Source organism: Podarcis gaigeae (genome assembly GCF_964106915.1).
Source record: "Podarcis gaigeae genome assembly, chromosome: 13".
Classification (NCBI taxonomy): domain Eukaryota; kingdom Metazoa; phylum Chordata; class Lepidosauria; order Squamata; family Lacertidae; genus Podarcis; species Podarcis gaigeae.
In genome coordinates, this window is record NC_139689.1 from 24,806,943 (window position 1) to 24,830,467 (window position 23,525).

The following is a 23,525-nucleotide window of genomic DNA, read 5'->3' on the forward strand; positions in this document are numbered from 1 at the left end:
ATGTTTTCTGTTTGTTTAAAAAAAAAAAAAAAAGGACGTCTGGAGGGCAATTAAGATAAGGTTTTAAAAGAATAAAAGTGAGCGCCGGGGCAGCAGAGCTGGGTGTCTATGAGCCAGTCTCAAAGCAAGGCTCACAGTCGTGTCTCTCCTTACCCTCCGTTGGTCGGGTGAGCAGTTTGCTTCTCTCTCTGCTCTCTCTGCTCTCAGTTCAGGCAGCAGCGTTCCCTCCTCTCTGGCAACCTTGACCAGGCAGCTGATAAGGAGGGAGGGAGCAGGCTGGGACAAGCTGAAGGCAAGCTGAGTCTTTAAAATGTTTTCCGTTAAAAATTGGCATCCGGAGGGCAATTAAGATAAAGTTTTAAAAGAATAAAAGTGAGTGCCGGGGAGCACAGGGGAGCGTGACTTGCCTCGGCGCCATCTTGGAAGGCTTCCAGAGTTATTAAATCAAATCAATGCAATATGGACAGAAGACAAAAAAATTGGAATGAATGACAAGAAATCGAAATTTCAGATAGAAATAATTGAAAGCAAATCTAAGTTACTATCCAAAATGTACAATATACTATTAGAATGGGATACAAAAGATGAAGAGATTAAGGAAGTTATGGTGAAGTGGGCCATAGACCTGGGACATAATATAGAATATGAAAAATGGGCAAAACTGTGGAATGAGGGAATAAAATTCACGGTGAGTGTGGCAATCATAGAAAACTTAGAGAAGATGATACATAGATGGTATATAACACCAGAGAAACTAAACAAGATGTATAAGACTGGAAATAAGGCCTGCTGGAAATGCAAAACAAAAGAAGGCAACTTTATACATATGTGGTGGACATGTGAGGAAATAAAAAAAAATTGGGATACGATATATAATGAGTTAAAAAAAATATTTAGATACACGTTCCCTAAAAAACCAGAGGCCTTCTTATTAGGTATTATTGGGGAGGAAATTAGGAAGGAAGATAAAATCTTATTTCAATATTCAACAGCAGCGGCCAGAATGTTAATTGCCCAAAACTGGAAAAGTACAAATATACCAACGGTGAGGGAGTGGCAAACAAAACTATATGACTTTGTCGAATTGGCAAAAATGACGCAGAGAATCAGAAACCAAAAGAATACAAAGTTGAATAATGATTGGACTAAATTCATGGCATATATAGAAGGCAATTATAGAAACCTACCAACTACAGCAGGTATATTATAAAACTTCCGATGTATAAACTAATAACCAATATCAGCTGAAAAAACGAAATCTTTAAAACTAGGAGTCCGAAATCAGGAGGGAAGGAAGTCAGATAGTGAGTGTTATGTATTAGTTTAATTTTTATTCATTCTTTTTTTTTTACTTGCCCCCCCTTTTTTCTTTTTTGTGTTGGTGCATTTTTGTTTTTTCATTTAATGTTTATGTGCTATTTTCTTTTTTGTGTATGTGATGAATGAAACTTAATAAAAAGAATTTTAAAAAAAAAGAGCAGAAGAAGGGGAAAAACAGAGGTTGTCCAATTGTTCCAGAAACACTTCTGGAACCCTTTGGAACTAGAATAATCTATGTCAGCTAATTTAAAAAGCAGGTGCATTCGTCATCTCCTACTGCAAATATATAAAAGCCTGAGAGTGGAAGTTGTGTTGGAAAGTTACTCTGCAACTTTGGTCCACTCTAAGGGTTGCAGAATGTCCACAAGCATCAGTGAACATTTCTCTTTATTATGTGATCTCTTTTGTTCAGTTCTGGCCTCAGCAAAATAATGTAACATTTAGGGAAAAAGATGCAACCCAGCAGCCCAGCACTAGAGGCTAAGATGGAGAAGATCTCCACAGCTACCATGTATTTCCCTTTCGTGCTCAGGTAGGTGGGAAAAAAGGATAACCAAACACTGCAAAACACAAGCATGCTAAAAGTGATTAGTTTGGCTTCGTTGAAACTGTCAGGTAATTTTCTAGCCTGGAAAGCTACAGTGAAGCTCACAATAGCCAGGAAGCCCATGTAACCCAGGACACAGTAGAACATAGTCACAGACCCCTCATTACATTCAAGTACAATTTCTTCAGTCACTGAATTCATGTCAATATCTGGAAATGGAGGATTAATTGCCAGCCATACGGTACAAATAATTCCTTGAACAAGAGAGCAGAGAAGAACAATGGAGTTGGCCACCTTTTTCCCTACCCATTTTTTCATGCTACTTCCTGGCTTGGTGGCCATGAAAGCCAGAACCACTGTAATGGTTTTTGCTAGGACAGAAGAGACAGCCACTGAGAAGACTATGCCAAATGCAACTTGACGGAGGAGACACATCACCTTCACAGGATGGCCAATAAACAACAAAGCACAAGGGAAGCAGAGCAGGAGGGAGATGAGGAGGGTGTAGGTGAGGCTCCGGTTGTTGGCTTTGACAATAGGAGTGTCACGGTGGATTATAAAGGCTCCTAGCACTAGAGCAGTGATCAAGGAAAAGAAAAGTGCAAAAATAGCTAAACTCATCCCCAAAGGGTCCTTATAAGACAAGAAGGTTATCAGCTTTGGAATGCACCGATTTTTTTCTTTGTTTGGATAATGATCTTTTGGGCACATTGTGCAAGAATCTGCATCTGAAAAAAAGATGAAAAACTTTTTCAGAAGTTGCTTTTTGCAGTTGAAGCTATTCCTTCTATTTCTACAATCAGGTTTAGGAATAGCACCCCCCTTAAAAAAATTAAATCATGCTGTAGTCTTCCCTTTAAGAAGACATAAGTGTGTGTATGTTGATGTGCAACTTTCAAGATAAGTGAATAAAACTACTAACATATCACTTGGCACCAATTGTATTCTAAGGCAAGCTTACCCTTACTACTTACTAATGTTCCAGCTAGGCTGAATTTAACAGGTAACAGAGAGAGATTGAAACATTTGCACTAACTTCCAGGATGAGATATCTCTGCCACATAATTCAATGGAAGTAATAGTACCACTCTAACTTGCCTTGGTCAGATGTGGAGTGCTGTGTCCAGTTCTGGGCACCACAATTTAAGAAACATATTGACAAGCTGGGATGTGTGCAGATGAGGTGATCAATGGGCTGGAAACCAAGCCTTATGAGGAATGGTTGAGGAAGTTGGGTTTGTTTAGCCTGGAGAAGGGGAGACTGAGAGCAGATACGACAGCCATCTTCAAATATCTAAAGGGCTGTCACATGGAAGATGTGGCAAGCTTGTTTTCTCCTGCTCTGTAGGGTGGGACACAAACCGCAGAGTTTCAAGTTACAAGAAAGGATTTTCTGACTCAACATCAGAACTTTCTGGTGGCAAGAGCTGTTTGATAGGGTAACAGACTCCCTCAGAAGATGATGAACTCTCCTTCCTCAGAAGTTTTTAGGCAGAGGCTGGTTGGCCGTCTGTCATGGGTGCTTTACTTGAGATTCCCCCACTGTAGATGGAAGGGGTACCAGCTCCTGGGGACTGTGCCCTTTTTGGCCCCAGGCTGGGCTCCCCCCAAAGTCCAATAAGTGTGGAGGTGAAATACGGAACCAAGCATGGCATGGCTCCAATGGCCAGCCCCTTCTCCACTTCCTTCTGCTGTGAGTGGAAGGAGGGCCAGTTGTGGTGCCAGGAGGAAGCAGAGGCAGCAATGACTACTATCACCAACTACAAGGTGCTTTAACGAAGAGGCCCTTTGTGCCATCATTGCCATACTCTTGACACAATGGTGCAGAATGCTAGATTACTCTAGGTGCTGCATATTCTACCTTCTTCATGAGAAATCTTCCCTTTTGGACATTGAATACAATCATAGCAGCAAAATGGCTCCCCCTCCTTTTTCTTCTTCTGGTAACCAGGTTGACAGTTGCCGTTACAGAGTGAAAGGGGCATCACCTATTCAGGAAATGTGAATAATTCACATTGAGAATATATATTTATCAAATAGCATGATAACATCACTATCCTCATAGAATTATCCTTGGATTCTGTCATATTAATGCAGGTGCTCATGAGGTGTTGAGCAGTGTCAGTTGGGATGGTCAGTCGGTCTCTGTACCTTCTGTGCTGGTAGCATTCTCAGTTTCATTAACATACAGTGGTACCTCGGGATACAGACACTTCAGGTTACAGACTCCGCTAACCCAGAAATAGTACCTTGGGTTAAGAACGTTGCTTCAGAATGAGAACAGAAATTGCACAGCGGCAGCACAGCGGCAGCAGGAGGCCCCATTAGCTAAAGTGGTACCTCAGGTTAAGAACAGTTTCAGGTTAAGAACGGACCTCCAGAACGAATTAAGTTCTTAACCCAAGGTACCACTGTATAATAATAATAAAAAAACTGGGATAAAGACTATAGAAACTTCCCATTAAGGATGCTACAAACAATTGTTTCTCCTCTCCCTCCCTCCTTTTATTTTATGGAAGCTAAAAACTATCATGATGTCCCACCTGGTTAAAACTTCTAGGCCACACAATGGCGTCTTCATCAATGCTCAAATGTTTGCCATGAGGAGCCCAAGGATTCATTCTTCCAACTTTCATTCTAACAAATGACTTATTGGGGAAAGTAATCAGATTTGTAATATCAAACCCCATTGTCAATTCTCCATTCTCATTCAAGTGCACCGTTTCTCCTGCACTGTTGTTAAACGAGATGCTCCTCAGAATATGATGCAGCTAGGTGGAATGGAAAAATAAATCAGTGTTAGAATTATATTAGTATCCAATAAATTTCCTCTAAACTTGCATCCCATCCCATTCACTTAGATTTGTGGATGAATATTTGTTGATAGGGTCAAATACACCCCATGTGAAAGCATGCTGTGAACCACACATGCCTTGCCCAACCCTTCTCCTTTCTTCGGATTTTCCTCTCTACAGCATCTTCACTTCTTGCCCTTATGCAAAAATAATAGCTGAAGCTATTTCCATGTTGTCCCTTGTTAAACTGCATTCAAAGTGTTTAACTTATTATATATACTTGCAGTGTCTGTATGTTAAAGTGTATATTCTTGGGAAAGTATTAACTTGAAGTTAAACTTTAATTATGTTTTTAATTGCATATTAATTGTGTTCTGCTTTTAAATTATAGTTTTAACTGTTTCATTTTGGTTTGGGAGACAGCCAGAGAATGCCTGCTTCAGGAGGTGATTTTACTGCGGTTAATAAATTAACCCACTTATCCATCTGTAAGCCCCACTGAATTTAATAGGACCTGTGGGTTAAACCACAGAGCCTAGGACTTGCTGATCAGAAGGTCGGCGGTTCGAATCCCTGCGACGGGGTGAGCTCCGGTTGCTTAGTCTCTGCTCCTGCCAACCTAGCAGTTCAAAAGGACGTCAAAGTGCAAGTAGATAAATAGCTACCACTCTGGTGGGAAGGTAAACAGCGTTTCCGTGTGCTGCTCTGGTCACATGCTGGCCACATGACCCGGAAGCTGTATGCCGTCTCCCTCGGCCAATAAAGCGAGATGAGCATCGCAACCCCAGAGTCAGTCACGACTGAACCTAATGGTCAGGGGTCCCTTTACCTTTACTATTTCAGAGTAGGCATGATTAGAAATGCAGCCTAGGGTAGCCACCAGACCCAATAGAACTGGCTTGTTTATGTTGCTACCTTTCCATGACCAGCTATTCTGTGTTGAGTCAAGTAATACAACTGAGTCTGGTTTCCTTTAAAGACATCCATGATTCTGCTCTTCCACGTGTGATTTTCATAACCCTAAGACATACGGTGTCCATGAATAGTCAAAGATCACCCAACGTGCTGATTTTAGACTCCTATAATACCCTAGTCCATTTCATATCCCTCTACATTCTGGAAAGAAGCTGTAGAAGTGAATAAGTTGGGGGGGGTTGAATCTTTTTCCATTGGGCTGAAAGTTTTGGAGGGAACTTGTTAACAGTTTGTATGACACCCTTGACACTAAACAGTTCACAAGAGCCAGTCCTATCTGGTTTACATCTCCATGAAATTTAGTGATGCTTACTTCTGAGTAATTTATGGTTATTGTGACATCAATCCACACTAGAAAATGTGACAGTAGGGATCCCTTCTAAAATAAAATTGGACACTTTGCAGTTTAGTTGGCACTAAGTACTTATATAACAGCAAAGCTTTGATGTCCACAACTTTGCAGTGGAGGATGTGACAAAAACAGAACTTGCCCTTGCCCATGTGACCTATTTGTTCCCACTCATTTGACCTTATTGACTCCATCTTCATGACCTCCTTGACCATACCAGGTCCAGGTACTAACAACTGCCACTCATTATATATAAATATTATTATATCTACACTTATACAGGGCCACTTAATACAGGATGGTACTTTTAGTTATATTTGCAATCAGGTGCTCTGGGTGGACCAATATTTCTGTGACCAAGAGCAACCTTGTAAATTTCAGAGTAAACAATTTATAGAAATGTTATAGATATCTCTTTCATTTCCACAGAGAAAACAAGGGGAGAAAACTGTAAAACCGAAAAATGTTGTATTGCAATATTCAGGAAAGGTTCATAAATGCCCAAATGTCAAATTATACAATTAAATTAAAAATCTTTGAGGCGTTGTGTGAAAGGCCTTCAGAGCACATGATCTTGACACATACAGGCTTCACCAACTGATGACCTCCAATTGTTTTAGAATACAATTCCCATAATTTCTCACCATCAGCCCTGCAGACTCAAAGTGATGGGAGCCATTGGATACACGTCTGGAAGACATCAGAAGGGTGAAGGCTGCATTAAGATCTTGTGCTCTCATGGTGAAGGCAGAATGCTGAGAAAACTACTACCTTCCATGGCTGCATATTTTTAAGCTGTAGCTTCCTTCTTTCCACCATGACTTTAGATTTGAATATGGATAAGTACATGGCATGTACCGAATTTGCCAGAGCCTGTACAGCATTGTAGATACTGTAGCTGTGGCCAGTCATGCTCATTTCAAAAAAAGGCCCAGGAAGATTCTGCAGCCTCTCTTCTCCAGTACAAGTGTCCACATCATCTCCATTAAAATGGGAATTTGGAAATGAACAGCCAAATGCTTGCTCCCAGAATGGTCGGATGAAGCCATCTCCCTTCATCAAATGAGGGTTTAGCTTTCGAAGAAAATTTTGGAATCCTGGCACCTCCTGTGAGTGGGCTGTGAAGGCTAAGGCACCATGGAAGGCTTCTATATCCCAGTCCTTGTGCATGGACACAGCTACAATGTCCATCTGGGCTACCATAATCCACACTTTACGAAATGATTTCCCATACTCAGATTCTCCTTCATGCAGCAGTCCTCTCAATGTTATCATGGTCAAAACTTCTCCATAGACAACAATAGTGTTGGCTTTACTTTTTACAATGTCTGAAAATATTTTGTTCCACTTTTCTTGCAAATTTAAGAAGTCACCCAAAAAGGCTCTTACAGGAATTTTCTCAGTGAAGGCAGCACAGATTCTGTTCTGAGAAAGTATTGGTAGTAGGTTGCTCAAAAATGTTTCTCCAGTTTCCTCCTTCATGGTCATTAGACCCACCCAAATCCATTGGAAATGCAGAAGTAGCTGGACAATTCCCTTGTACTGGTGGATTTCATTTGGAGCCATCCGATACAAGGACAGTGAATGAGATTGATCCTTCAGCATGGGGACAAAATCACCGTAGGTGAACTAAAAAGGGGGGGATTCAGGAAGTTGTTTTAGAAATTGATTTGGAAACCTGTAAGGCTGGGTTCATGGTGTGCGTGCATGTGTGTATTTATAGATACTGAACATTTTGTTTAAAATGATGTGAGTTGCTTGTGAAGAGTACTCAGAAACTTCACCCAATATAAAATTCTCCTCTGCACCTTAAGTAGCAGATAGAGAGACATGAATATTTAATTAAAATTTACAATATTTTATACTGCTCAAAAGAAATATCAAATAATTTACAGAAGGAAGAATAATATGCACACCAAGAACATTTAAAAGCAAAAACGTCTTAACTGATAAAAGCTAGCAAGGAGAGAACAGCTGGAGCTGGCTGGGCCAGAAAGGTGATTAATGTCTCCTTCCAAGAGGAGTTGGATCCTGCCTCCTCAAGAAAGGCAAATAGTTTTGAGAACTCTATGTTCCAAGAGTATGTTATACCTGTGGAAACTTATACATGTCCAAGATGGCAGCCAAATAGTAAGAGGTTTCAGAACCCAGTCCTCCTATGACTCCTATGAGGTTGTTCTTGACATCACAGTTATAATTAGGGACAAATCTGTACCGTGTGGAGAAAAACTCCATTGCAATGTGGAAGCTCCACTTCTGGCTGAAGTAGCTCTCAGGGATGTGGAATCCAAAGGAAGCGTTCGGTAAAATCTTGGGATTTCTATTAATCTCATTTACAGCAAATATCAAGGCCAGGACATGCTGGTAATTCTTTGTCACAACACTGGGGAAAAAAGTTAGATAATAAGGCACCAGGAAATGTAACAAAAATAAAGTTGTTTAGTAGCTGTCCCGCTTCATCAATAGCAGTTGATAGACTGCTGAGAGCATAGCAAACTTGCAGAACCACAGAAAGCTGCAACATGTAGAAAGTGATAGTATGTATATATTATTACACCTTGATCCTGAGGCAATGTATCTGGCATTGTGGGATTAGAGGATTTCAAATGATTTAAAGGTCATTGTAGAATGATCAAACTATATGTGAGATTGAACGAATCATGTATAGTTGCATGGATTTTTAAAAAACGATTAATAGCATCTTCTGAATACCCTATGAATATAAGCCCCTCCGGTGTTTACTGATAAACATTCACATGTGTGCTACTGATTCCATTAAGGCTGCAGTTGACAACCTTTGTCATAATACAGAAAAACAAAAGATACTTACATGGGAAAGCTAGTATCAGGAGTAGGGTATTCAGTGAAGGAAAATGAATCCAAAAACAGTAGCATCAGAGAGGCAGCCCCACCAATTATAAGATCGCCTGACTTATAATACTTATGAGGCATATAGATGGGGTCATGAACAATGCATCTTGCAGTATGCTCCTGGAACTCACTGTGAGGTATCTGCAACAGCATTAGAAACATCTCCAATAACACTGTCCCAATAATGCTCATTCCCCTCTCAGTGCAGATGCCAGAATTTCCGCCTTCTTTCATAACAACAGGTATGTATAGCAGTCTGGCTTGAAAAGCAGCAGCCTCTGCTGATGCAGTATTTGGAACCTGTATCCTCTATCTACATACATATACCAGAAAACTATATGGAATTGGAGTATGCTGGATCCTGGGTCCTTAGTTCCAGTTTTGAACAACAAGCAAGGTTTTTAAAAACATAGCTTGGCCTTGGTGTTTTGTTAGGATTCAGATTCTGGAAACCAGGAGGTGGCTGGTCAAAAGGAGAAAAATATGGCACATATCAGAGGCCTTAATGACAATCACAATGTATGCAATTGAGAATGGCAAAAACTGTAATTAGCCTCCCCCAGGGAACTAGGCTCTTGGTGACATTCTGCCCAACATACTTGCTGGAGAAGGAAAACATGTTGGCCAAAACAAGCACAACTTTTTCTGTGTTCCTCAGGGTAGCTGAATTTCTGCTACTTTCCCGACATCATAGCCATGCCATGTGGCAACTTGAAAGGATCTGCTGAAAACCACTGGCGGAGAAAGGGGGTGCGGTAGGTGCCAGCCACCCCGGGTGTCATCCTTGAGGTGAGGTGACATTGCCGCCGCCACCCCACCCCCTGAGATGCTCGCCGCAGGCGGCACTCTCTGGGATGCTCGCCCCACCCCCCGTGGGTGCCTAGCCCCGCCCCACAGGTGGCAAGCCCCGTCTCCAGGTGCACAGCATGCGTGCCGCTCCAGGAGCCGGAGTAGCTAGCTCCACCTCTGCTGAAAACAGACCTTTACAGGAGCTGAAAAATGAGTACTGACAAGCAGCCTTGATTGCACTGATCCCCTCAACTAATGAATATTCCGGGGGGGGAGTCTTTAAATGTTTTTATAGGCACAACTCTACTCATTTTAGGATCATCTGCATACAGTTGTCAGACTGCTTAGGCAGAATTCCTAACCCCACTTACCTGAGAGTCAGGTTCTGGATCCAGCTCTGTCATTGTAAGCTCAGGTAGCCTCAGTGACTAGAAATGCTTTATACCAACTGCAATTGATTTGACAACTACAGTCATTCCTGGACCTGGAAAGCCCGGCTGCAATAGTTCATGCTTTGGTTATTTCAAGACTAGATTATTCAATGAACTCTGTGGAGCTTCCTTTCTGCTTGATCAAGAGGTTGAAGTAACTGCAGAATGCTGCAGCACAATTGCTGACTGCAGTTAGGTCTTCTCAGCATATAATTTCTGTGCTCAGAGATCTGCACCGCTTGCCAATTTGCTACCACACCAAGTTCAAGATGTTATGATTAGTATATAAAGCCCTTCAGAATTTGAGACCACTTTACCTATGAGATATATATGCCCATTCAAGCACTTTGATTAGTCAAATTGTTACTGTTACAGGTACCACATAATACCTATTCTGCATGTGTATGAACATGGTCTTTGAGTGTGGCAAGACTTTGGAATTCCCTGTGGCAGGCATCTTCATTGTATTCCTTTTCGTGTCTGAATATTTTTGTTTAGACAAGTTGTGACGGAAAAGTTTGTTTTTGCTGGGCAGGTTGGTTCACCGAGTGTTTTCCTTTTCTTATTTTCCTGCCAGCAAATGGTTAACCACCGGCAGCTTCTGATTGGTCAGGGTTCCAGGAGGGAGGGTTGAAAAGGAGAGGATTTTGAGAGGCAGGTTTTTTTAGGTTGGGAGATAGGTTGGGAGAGGAGAGAGAGAGAGAGTTGGTTCTGAGTAGAAACATCCACTCTGAGGAATATATCAAAAGCTAGAGAAAGGAGACTCTGAGCTTAGTGTGAAGGACGGTGTGTGGTGTCCTGTGAGAGTATTAGGCCAGGAGTTAACTGGGAGATTGAGGCTGAGGCAGTGGCAGCAGAAGTAGAAACTGGAAAGATACAGTCTACTTTGGTCTCATTCCAGTCGGGAGGGGGGAGATTTTGCTACGAAAAGAGAAGACGCGCCAAACCACTTAAGAGGGGTGTGGTGATCCCTTGGCTCTGTTACTTGGAGTACCTCAGGAGTAGGGTTGTCAAAGGGGTGTGTAACTGAGAGGAAGTACCACCTTGTTTAAGAACCAAAGTATTAAGCAGCAACAGCTGTGCAACAACTGAGAAAGAACTGAAGTGAAATAGCATTATAATCTGAAGTATCCTGTGTTTTACCCACTTTGTGTCATAAACTTCCTTTGTTTAATAAAATATTTATTGTTTATTTAATCAAATCCTGCCCGAGACTCCAAATTATTAAGCTTTCCCTCACACAAGTCCCCCACTGGGGTAGTTTGTAGGAATTCGTGGAACTGGTGTTCTGTGAAATGGGTGCACTATATTTAAGTGAAGGCAGGCCCAACAGTACCAGGGGGGAAAGTACCATTGCGCCATCACACAAGTCTACACAAATATTTAGAGGATTGATGTGAATTTTATTGTTATTTTAACTTTCCAAAGGTTTTAAATTATTGTTATCAATTCTTGGTATTGATAATTTTATTGTCTTAACCACTTTGAGGTTGTTTTTACATTCAAATGGTGTATAAATCTTATGAAATAAAGAAATATAGCAAATCTGGATGTGTATTTGTGTAGGGGATGATGCAAGAGCTGCACAACAAGCTCTATGATCTCTGAAGGGTAAAGACACAACTTCCTTTAGAATGGCTGCATGTTCAGTCAGTGGAAAAAGAACAGAACAGGCGTTAATGGCAAAATTGGGGTGAGATTCATCCAGCCCAACTCTAGTCACAGAAATCTAAGGGTGGTTGTTTGCTTATCATATCGCTACCATCAACATTTGCAAATAAATTTACATAATAGATGAATAACAATATGATCTTACTTACTTTCTCTATTTCTAATTATCAGCTGCTCCCTGTTGTTCAGCTCAGGCCTCAAAACAATAATATAACATTTGGGGGAAAAGATGCAACCCAGTAACCCAGCACTGGAAGCCAAGATGGAGAAAATCTCCACAGCCACCATGTATTTTCCCTTGGTGCTCAAGTAGGTTGGAACAAAGGACAACCAAACACTGCAAAACACCAACATGCTGAAAGTGATGAACTTGGCTTCATTGAAACTGTCAGGTAGCTTCCTGGCTAGAAAAGCCACCATGAAACTCAGAATGGCCAGGGAACCCATATAGCCTAAGACACAATAAAACATGGCAGCTGATCCCTCCTTACATTCCAGTATGATTTCCACATTCAAGGAGTCCATGTTCCTATCTGGGAATGGTGGGGAAGTACTTAACCAAAAAATACAAATTGCAGCTTGGATAAAGGAGCAGGAAAAGACAATAGAATTTGTCAGGCCTTTCCCAACCCATTTTCTCATGCTAGATCCTGGTTTGGTTGCCATGAATGCCAGAACCACGGTGATGGTCTTTGCCAAGACAGAGGACAAAGCTACAGAAAAGATGATGCCAAAAGTCATTTGTCGGAGGAGGCAAATAATCTTTCCAGGCTGTCCAATGAAGAGAAAAGAGCAAAGGAAACAAAGGAGGAGGGAGATGAGGAGGATGTAGGTCAGAGTCTGATTGTTGGCTTTGACTATGGGAGTGTTATTGTGCTTCATAAATGTTCCAAGTACTAAAACTGTGATCAAAGAGAAAAAAATGGCCAAGACAACTAATATGATCCCTAAATTTTCTTTGTAAGAGAGGTAACTTAAAACCTTGGGAATACATTGAGTTTGGTAATTGTTGGGATACTTATCTTCTGGGCATTTGACACAGGCGTCCATATCTGAAAAGTACAAAAAAGGACACAAGCAAATTGAATAATTTCCCAAATTAAAGAAAAATAACAGTAACAACAGCAACAACCCCCACAACAAAACAAAAACACTACACAATATCACAGCCCAGCCCAAGTGATGGGCCCTGCCCTCCCCCCATTTAAAAGTAGTCATGCTTCACTTAGCCATATAGCTTCTGGCAGTGCACCTTTGAATGCTGACTTCTTTAATCAAAACATTGGCATTTCCCAAGCAAAGAGCCTGAATCTTTCAAGCAAGGGAGGGAAATAGGATAATAGTCTAATCAACAGGGCTATGTTTTGAGGGGGTGAGAGGTCTGGGGTCTGACGCTATGCACAGAATCCACGGTTTGGATTTACCTCATCTTACTGACCTCTAACCATAGACAAATAAAAGGAGGGATGTTAATTTTATAGTTATTTTTAATCTTGCATATTATAAAAGGTTAAAAGGTAAAGGACACCTGGACGGCTTTCAGGCCGAGGGAGCCGGCGTTTGTCCACAGACAGCTTTCCTGGTCATGTGGCCAGCATGACTAAGCTGCTTCTGGAGCAACGGAACACCGTGACGGAAACCAGAGCACACGGATAATCCTTGCGTGTAACAGCCACTGTTTCAATACAGCTTATTTCACATTATTTTCTCATGTGACCATATGTATAATGTGCTTTTGACTTGCCATTTATATTATTTGTGGATTATGTTTCCTTTTTCATCAACTAAAACTTATTCACTTGTGTTCTATTGATATATTGCAAATAAGACATCCCCGTAACGAGTGATTGGTTGTTAAACCCCTCTGGGAATTGTAGCTCTGGAAGGGGAATAGGTGTCTCCTAATAAATCTCTGCACCCTTAAATTTCAGTCCCAGAATACTTTGGTGGAAGCTACAATAGTTTAAATGGGACTTGGGTGGCACTGTGGGTTAAACCACAGAGCCCAGGGCTTGCTGATCAGAAGGTCGGCAGTTCAAATCCCTGCAACGGGGTGAGCTCCTGTTGTTCGGTCCCAGCTCCTGCCAACCTAGCAGTTCAAAAGCACATCAAAGTGCAAGTAGATAAATAGGTACCACGCTGGCGGGAAGGTAAACGGTGTTTCCATACGCTGCTTTGGTTCTCCAGAAGCGGCTTAGTCATGCTGGCCACATGACCTGGAAGCTGTACGCCGGCTCCCTCGGCCAATAAAGCGAGATGAGCGCCGCAACCCCAGAGTTGGCCACGACTGGACCTAATGGTCAGGGGTCCCTTTACCTTTACCTTACCTTTACAATAGTTTAAAAGGCTGTAAATGTGGTCATTGACTGTCTTACATTGTATCCTATCCGTAAGGTAGCAGATAAATGAAAGAGGACTTTGTCTGGATAGCATTTGAAATATAGGTTGGTCTGGTTGGAAAGAGGAAAGGTAGCCTCTAACCTAGCCATGTAGGATATATGTTGAAGAGGTACTATGGCTTCAGATAGAGCCTTCTCAGTGTTTATGGCACTCTCTGGCAAAGGAGGTCACCTTGCCACTTCTTATATAGACAGGCACCACTTCAGCTGTTTGAATTTCAGATGCCACGATCCCTTAGTCTTATTTAATTACTTACTTACTTTACTATTTCATTGATAGGCTCCCTTTCTCCTGAGGATCTGGAAAATTCTGTTTTGTGAACTGACCTCATAAATACTCAGGGGATATCCAGTACATTCTCCAAGCAAATGTAATACATATGTATGCTATGGAAATTTATTGGGATCATGCATCCTACCTTTCTGGCTAGAGATCATCCCTTCTGGACATGGAGCACAATCATAGCAGCAAAATTTCTCTCCTTCCCTCTTTTTCCTATTGTAGCCGGGATAGCAGTGGTCATTGCACACAGAAACAGGCAGCACCTTTATGGGATAAGCAATAAGAGTTTAAGTGCTCTTCACTTTCCACCTACTTCAAATATGTGAGTAGGTCCAGCTCCCTCCGCCCCACTCCTGCAAGCCATTTCCACCACCTCCATCTTGTTGGGGGGCTTAATGTATACAGCTAGGAGTCTTCTCTAATGCATTTCTAGTTATATCAGCCATGTCAATGGATTTAGAAGCACACATGAATAGAGAAGGCTCCCTGCTGCACCAAGCCACCAAATATGTCATAGAAAGCCATTGAGAGCACAATGGACGATTGCAGCCAATAGACTTATTTCCACTACACCCATCAAATGATTCCATTCATGGGATTAAACAACCAAAAAGGGTCCAAGTATCTTGAAAACTACCGTTCTGAAAATAGTGAGCTATTGAAATTGATGGCATTAGAGAGTCCAACCGTGATTTTAAAAGGGGAGGTTAGATGAATTTGGAAGGGAACTTGAGGGGCTTATCATAGCCTGCCTCAAAGATGAGACAAACTCTACAAACTATCAAAAAACAATATTTATATAGACATGAAAAAGATGTCTCATAACACATCAAAGTCTTTTTCGGCCAGGGATGATCCATCCCATTCTCGCTCACAGAATCAGGAATGGGGAAAATATATAATGTAGAGACGTTCTTTACCTATAGGATAGCTTTATATGCAGAAGCAGCAGGAAAGTTACAGAATACTTTTTGAGCTAAAATAGTGTCAACTGCCAAAGGGATTTTTAATCTGAATTATTTGGGGTGACTAAATTTGGGGAAACAAGTTGAGAGAGAGAACGTCTCCAAATGCCCTGTTCCTTGATCACAACAGAGTTCAGTTTTAAACAATCTTAAGGTTGGATAATATGCAGGTCTGAACACTTGATATATTTTAACCCACTCTTTGAGTGTCTTGTTATTTTTTAAGCTTTCTATTGCAAGGGTCATTGGTAGCAAACAATAAGAACTTGACATTCTGAATTTTGAACTTTTTATTGCATAGTTACAAAGAAAGATGGGAGCTACGCATTTAACCAAATGTCTCACTTGATTGAAGGTTGGGTGCCATGTAATTTCATCTTCATTAATGGTTAACTCTTTGCCAGGAGGAGCCTGGGGTTCAAGTCTTCCAATTTTTACTCTTACCACTGAACCATTAGAGAACATCACCCAGTTTGTAACATCAAAACCAGCAACTAATTCTCCATTGTCATCAAAATGCACAGTGTCCCCTGCACTGTTGTTGAATAATAGGTTACTCAGAAAGTGATGGATCTAGTTTGGAAAAACATATGAGCAAAGGGACAACAAAGTCTTGAAATGATTTCAAAAAGTGTCACAAAGGCTTATCTCACACTTTTAAATAAACGTATTTCTGGTGACTTTATCTACCTGCAATTCTAATCTGTTTTTTGTTTGTTTGTTTGTTTGTTTGTTTGTTTGTTTTTAAACCCACTATTATATGGGTTGCCTATTATATGAATGCCTATAATCCAAACTAAAATAAAAATACAGCTGCAAACATTTTGTGTGGTAATGAATTATTTGAGTATACAGCTCCTTTCTCCCCTTAATCTAAAGTTATCTGGGTTTTATTATTTTTGTGTTTTTAAGTATTGGGTTGTAATTACGTGCCATGGTTGCACATTTTGAAATACCAGCCTCTCCCCTTCTGCCATTCTTCTCCTTATGGAGTTGGATTTGTATATGGCCTGCAAAGCATGTGCCACAGCATAGACAGCATTGTAGACATTGTAACTATGGCCAGTCATGTGCATTTCAAAGAGAATTCCAGGAAGGGTCTCCAGCTTCTCCTCTCCAGTGCAGGTTTTCATTTCATCTTCCTCCTCCCTCCCTTGAGAAATGTTTAACAAACAGCTGAATGCCGGTTCCCAGAAGTCTTGGATAAAACCATCTCCTTTGGCCCATGAAGGTCTTAATATCTGAACAAACTTTTGGAATCCTAATGGCTGGTTTGAGTGAACTGTGAAGGATATGGAACCATGGAAAGTTTGCATATCCCAGTTCTTCTGTAGTGCGTGTGCCGCAAAATCCCAGTGGGATGTGACAATCCACACTTTACCCAGAGGTGGAAAGTCACTTAAGGGTGCTACAAAAAACAATGTTATTAATATCTGAAAGCATGGATGTTCTCCATAAATAAAAAATACACTGGGGTTTCTCTCAAAGACAACTATATAATTTTTCCAGTTCTGGAAAACATAGTCTATCATCTCATCCACATAATTCCATTTTGGTATTCTTATGGTGAAGGCATGGCAGATGCCATTCTGGGAAAGGATTGGCACAATTGTCTGTAAAAACCTGTCCCCTCTGTCATCGTCCACAGCCACGAGCCCAATCCATGTCCATCCAAAATGTTGAAGTAACCTCACAACTCCCATTTGCTGGTGAGCTTCATTTGGGACCATCTGGTACAAAAATGGTAACAGCATATTAACACCTTGTAATGGCAAAAATGATCCATAAGTGAGCTGGGGAGGGAGGAAATGTTTACGTTAATTTTAAATCCTAGAGTTGCAGGAAATCTTGTAGGCAATATCTTCCAACAGCCCATGGAAATCCAGAGTTCAATAATCTGCCCAAGTCACTGCGCACCCTCTGGTTGAAGAACTTCACTGAGAACACACACCCCTTAGTAATTTATTTCATTATGTATTGCAATGGGCCACTTGGCTCAGATGCCAGATTGAGAGGTTCGTTTTGATAACACACTGAGCTGCCACCAGCGTATGTCTGCTCTCCTGCCACTGCTCTGCCTCAGCCCCAATTGCACTGTCAGGAGAAACACCTGCCAAAAGGTGTGACTTCCTGAGTTAATGCAGCTTGTAGCATCCATGTTAGGTGTGCCATGTGGACAGCTGACTAGGCTGGTGAGCACCTAGAGCACCAACTAGGCACCAGCCACACAGAGATTTAATAACAGCTATGTTGATAGAGCCCTCTGTTTGTCCTATCTATCTAACTGAAAAACAAACAAGCATTACAGCCCTTAATGAATCACAGTATATAAAATCTAATTGTGAGTTTGGTGACAATTCTGTCTACCAATAGCTTTGCTTACTTCGACTTACTTTGACCCATTGGCTCTGCCTGCCCCTGATTCGGCTTGCTCTTAGATGCCCCACCTGTACAAATGTACATCTGGAGTAACAATGCTTCTATAATTTATTTTGTGTACTCTTGATCATCGCTGTTGCCCTTCTCTCAATCTCCTCAGATATGTCTGTAGCCTTCTTTTGCTACACCACAGAGAACTGCGCAAAATACTCCACATGATGATGACTAGTGCAGAGCAAAGTGGTATTATTGCATTTTATAACATACAATCTATGGTTCTGTGAATGCAGTCTAAAATTGCAGTAAATCTTTTTGCAAGCATGATATGCTTACTCATATATCACTTTTGATCACCTGTTATTCTTGGGGGTTCTCCTTCATTTTCCTAAATGAAATATGTCTCATTTGTCTCTATTAGATTTCCTTATGTTAGTTTCAGCCTAGTTTTACACTGCATCAACATAATTTTGAATTTTATTCAAGCCATCCAAAGTGCTAACTTTCCCTCTCAGGTTTAGTCACCCACAAATTTATAAGGATTATCAACTTTGTTTGGCTCATTGAACATTTTTTTGAAGATGAGCCCTGAAGCAGCCCGGTTTAAATCCCTCCCGACGTTGATGAGGAACCATCAATGCACACTCTTTGTGTACAGTTTTTTGATGTGGTCAGAATCCACCAGATTGTATGGTTAATTTACATGTAACCTATTTGATAACCAAAATAATATGGAAACTTAAATCAAATAGTTTGTTGAAACCCAGATAGTGTACAGGCAACAACCATTTTGTGCAGGGGTTATGTTTCTGACCCATAAGCCCACTCTGCCCCACTACTCCCCATTATGCCCTTGCACCCTTTCCACCCCATTTTCTGGTTGTGGCTATGCACACAGTTGCACATCAGTTGGATGTGTGTTGATTGGCCACACGTTTATTGGTTCTTGCCTGTACCACGGTTGTGAAATTTCATTCACACAGCTTACTTGTGGAGTCTTGTAGATTGCTGAAAGGATGGCCACACTGGCAGAGATTTCAGAGATACACCCTCCAATGAGTGCTATCAAATTGTTCTGTTTGTCACACTTGAAGTTGGGGATAAACCCATGTTGTGTGGAAAGCAGGTTCATTGTCGCCTTATAAGTCATCCTTGCAGCATAATAGCTATTGAGGATGTGGAACCCTAAAGAAATATTTGATAAAATGTTGGGATTCTCATTGATCTCCTTGACAGCAAATGCTAAGGCCAGGATGTGCTGATAATTCTTTGGGACTGAACTGTAATGAGAGTTAAAGCTGTTTAATAAAGCTATAATAAGAACCACAGCAAAAGCATATTTGCACCCTACCTCAGCACTCAACTGCAAACGACCAAATTTTTGATTTCTCCGGATTATAGTTTTGGGCTAGCAAACCATTTCAAATTTTCCCCAGATTTTGGCACCACACAGGGCACTGATAAAATTGGAGACCCTGAGGTCTGCCACTGGGGAAAAGAAACATGTTGTTATCTCTATAATATGGCACTAAGAAATTGCAAACTAAAAAGATGTAGGGTTTTGTGGTAAAACTGAATAAAGGTTTAATCCACCAAGTTTTCTTTTCTATAGGAGTAAAATAGAAAAAGCACAGAAGCCATTCATTTTTACTTGGCTTCTGGAGGAATCTTACAAGTTTAGGGGGTCCAACAATATATTGTAGAAAATGATAAATAACAATTCCAGTCACACTTTTGTCACACTACAAATAAAGCACATCATTCCTCGATGACTTGCTCCAATCATGACCAAGTGAGAGATAGAGATGTCTTACAAAGGTTCATCGATCATCGTCTGTGAAGGCTGTTCCATGAACGAGAGGGTATTATAGTGGAAGAAGACTTGAGAAACTATTTCACCAATGAGAAGGTCTCCGGACTGATAAAATCCATGAGGAGTAGGGAGCGGATCATCAAACATGCTGAGATTAATACAATGTATGTTGCATACAGTATGACACAGCAAGACAAGAAGGAAGGCCACCACTAGCACGAGCCTGTTCATAAAACTTCCCCTCCAATGATAAATTCCCATATTTCGAGAGTTATCAGTTTTGTTACAGTCTTGAGTGAACGATGGAGGATTTTGTTGCTACATAAATTTACAACATGACTAGTTAGGTAAGCTGTGAACTTGTATCCTATTTGTTTACTTAATAATAGCTCCTTGTTCATCAGTGTTTCAAACAGTGCTTTTTCATCCTGAGAGAGAGAGTATGAATTACAAAGTTATTGCTGTTTGCTTTCTTTGAAAAATACCACGAGAATCTCTTTTGATAACTCATTCCCTTGATGGGCAAAGAAGCAAAATCATAACCATGTGAATTCTCTGTCGGTTTGCCCAAGTCTGTGAGGTGGAAGTCAGCAAGGAAGAGGAAGTATGAGGAACAAATATTCTCACAGGATCACTTTTTCTGGTTAAAAATCATGGTGGAATCAGTTGTTGAAAGCATAACCTAACATATAAACGGGTATGGTAATGTCTGAGCCCTACATAGTCCTAGATCCAATTCTAAAAAGCACATGGGTTTTATTGCTCTTTTCAGGTGTTTATTTTTGACCTTGCTTACTGGCTCTGGGTGTCCATTGCGTCAGAGAAAAGCAGCAATTTTGATAATGATATGCATGGTTATCATTTCTCCAGTGTGTTTGAAGTTGCAGCTAGCATGACAAAATTGCTAATGGTTATTTTCCTGGATTCTGCAGCTATTATTATCTTCCTTAAGAGATAATTAGTTGCCAGTGAGATTTTGCTCAGTTTGTATTGCCTTTGCCAAGAATCAGCTAAGTTCACACAAAAGTAATTCATATTTGCCATAAATCACGCTCTGGGCATCACTGGTGGTTCAGGGCTTCGAAAGTGGTTGTCAGGGACTGGGTGGACAAGGAAGAGTGGTGGCAGCCAGTGGTCAAGGAGGCATCTGAGGGGGGACGGGACTTTGAACCAGGTTCAGATGGATGGGACAGCCTGAGGGTGAAGGCTTGAGCCAGCCATGGACACTGATAAAGAAGAAGCAGGGGCTGTGTCTCCTGCTCTTCAATACAGTCCTGATTAGGCTCCTTCCCCTCCCCCACTCTCAGCACAGGGACAAATATTCGAGTAAAGGCTAAAACAATTGAGAAAAGCTGAGTCACAGTGAAAAAATGCAATAATGGAGGTATAAATAAGGGGGGAGAGGGGCCGGAATTTTAGCTTCTGCAACTTACTTGCTTACCTGATGGATGTGCCTTGATTACTGAGCAATAAAATTAATTACTGCAAGCACTGTGTCTGGTTGTGCTTACAGCGTTGGACCACAGACAGAAGCCCTTTTCTGGCAGCCTGACAGTGGGATCTCAGAAGCCTTCTATCGTCTGAGATCTTGGGGACAACAATACACTGTGGCATGTTGCAAGAGGGAGGAGGTGAGGCCTAAAAAGGTCTTGCTCACATTGCCCATAGCAAACTTCAGACCCACCCTCGGTGTTACAGCCTCACTAGAACATTTCAGTTGCTGGTTGACAGGGTCAGAACTGATTCCCTCCCCCCACCTTAATAGGTTCCTTGGTTGGTGTTTTTTTCACATTTCCCTCTGTGATTTAAGGCTTACTGTTGTTAAATGATGACTGGACCTCTGTACAGTGGTACCTCGGGTTAAGTACTTAATTCGTTCCGGAGGTTCGTTCTTAACCTGAAACTGCTCTTAACCTGAAGCACCACTTTAGCTAATGGGGCCTCCTGCTGCCGCTGCACTGCTGTAGCACGATTTCTGTTCTCATCCTGAAGCAAAGTTCTTAACCTGAAGCACTGGGTTAACAGAGTCTGTAACCTGAAGTGTATGTAACCTGAAGCATATGTAACCCGAGGTACCACTGTATATTGGTGGAACTAGCATTGGGCAGGATCAACATAGAAAAGGGTGCCTGCTTGATAGATTGGCCATGGCTGGGCTGTCACATAGTCAGATCCTGGACACCTGACTTACAGCACACCAGGGCTCAATGCTGGATGATTCCCAGAGAGGGCATTTAGGCCATTCCCAACTCTGATAGAGGGCCATTCCATCAGGAAGGGCAGGTGCAATGGGAAATTGGATTCTTGCCTTACTGCCATGCCAACCCTACTTTCTGCTGCACTCAGTAAATATTTGGCTGGATTGTGGACCTGCGTACAGTGTACAACCCATGGGGAAAGACTGAAGTATTAACAGGATAACAAATTAACACAACTACTTTATGGAATTAAAATTTTATTTGATTACAGATGTAGATAGGCTTTGGTTCAGGAATTGTGCATGTATCCTGAATTAGCCTTTGGGTTGAAGGTGGAAATTTGCTTAAGGTTGTGCCTGGGTTAAGGACTACCTCAAGACAGCTCAACTAAGCTGCCTGCTCACCAGGCTGCTATTAGAAGTTCTATAGCCCATCTGCCCTCCACTTGGTTTCAGGACAGAAACTTTCACCCAGACCCCTGTGATATCACACCTGCATGGGGTCAGGGTGATGCACCAAATTACCACCACATCCAAAATTGGACAAGGATTCCACCTAATGACTTATCCGCCAAAGGGCTGGAAGGTGGCTTTATAAAGAGTCTTCACTATGGCTGACCATCACTTGCCAACCAGAAATTATGGGAAATTAATGATTTTGCTTTTACTTCCTATGGTACCATGTCAGGCCTGCCACACCTTTACAATACTTGGAATAGCAGTAATTCCCCTCCCAAAGGATTTTCATCCCCATCATTGGAATGGGCATTATGCACTCACTAGCAGATAATCTGTACCAATTTTCAGAAATTTCTAATCAGCCCCTTCAGCAGATGACTTGCTAACACCATAGTGCATCTAAAGAGAGACGGAGGCTGCCTACTGCAAATTCACATGGAGGAAGAGTTGGAGGAGGAGTAGGCTTCTAAAGCCAAGTCCCCCACCCATACTCCCCTATTGGCTGTGCGGTGTTCACATCATTACCCTTAAACACTTCCCTTCAGAAGCAACTAGTGCTCCTGAGTCATGTTTATTAAGAGAAGGTGAGGGGGAAGCTCCCTTATTTGCAGGACAAACATTATAATGTGCTATGGAAATGACAAATCCAAGGGACAAGAGCACCTCTGTTTAATAATTATAGCTTTAAAAATGCTTTCCAACTAGTGTAGACATTAGGCCTGTTGATTTCCGGTGTCAACTACAATTTTTTTAAAAATTAGAGCTGCGTTAGCTACCATATCTTCAAAAACACTTGATTTTAATCATACTGTGTATGGCAATTGGAATGGTGATTTATTAAATCATCACATGCCAGTAAGGATGTTATCTCTTATCAGATCCAGTTGACTTATTTCATCAGATACACTATTCCAAAGGAACACATGGGTAAAATTTTCCAAACCATGACAGACAAAGGGGAAAAAAGAATAAGCATTTTTTCCAATTCAGTTTCATCCCATGGCAATAAAAGCTGGTCTTGAATACAAAACAGAAATTGGCTTCAAGGACAGATGAAGGGAAAACAGAGGACATCAAATTGTTCCAGAAACAGTTCTGGAACCCTGTGGAACTAGAATAATCTATGTCAGCTAATTTACAAAGCAGGTGCATTCGTCATCTCCTACTGCAAATATATAAAAGCCTGAGAGTGGAAGTCATGTTGGAAAGTTACTCTGCAACTTTGGTCCACTCTAAGGGTTGCAGAATGTCCACTAGCATCAGTGAACATTTCTCTTTATTATGT

At 41.3% G+C, this 23,525-nt stretch overlaps 2 protein-coding genes across 2 annotated transcripts; both read right to left on the reverse strand.

The window, feature by feature from the left end:
- Window positions 1-1,522: 1,522 nt before the first annotated feature.
- LOC310830481 (vomeronasal type-2 receptor 26-like) lies at window positions 1,523-10,050 on the reverse strand (the record flags this gene model as incomplete). The annotated part of the gene is made up of 4 exons (XM_083710261.1): window positions 1,523-2,595; window positions 6,952-7,615; window positions 8,078-8,356; window positions 10,018-10,050. The coding sequence occupies 4 exons, from the start codon at window positions 10,048-10,050 to the stop codon at window positions 1,691-1,693; spliced, it is 1,881 nt and encodes a 626-aa protein (XP_083566387.1). The 3' UTR covers window positions 1,523-1,690.
- Window positions 10,051-11,889: 1,839 nt separating this feature from the next.
- LOC310830482 (vomeronasal type-2 receptor 26-like) lies at window positions 11,890-19,731 on the reverse strand (the record flags this gene model as incomplete). The annotated part of the gene is made up of 6 exons (XM_083710262.1): window positions 11,890-12,800; window positions 14,567-14,693; window positions 15,741-15,968; window positions 16,325-17,188; window positions 18,760-18,937; window positions 19,586-19,731. 6 exons carry the CDS (start codon window positions 19,729-19,731, stop codon window positions 11,890-11,892), a joined length of 2,454 nt encoding a protein of 817 aa, XP_083566388.1.
- Window positions 19,732-23,525: the final 3,794 nt, after the last annotated feature.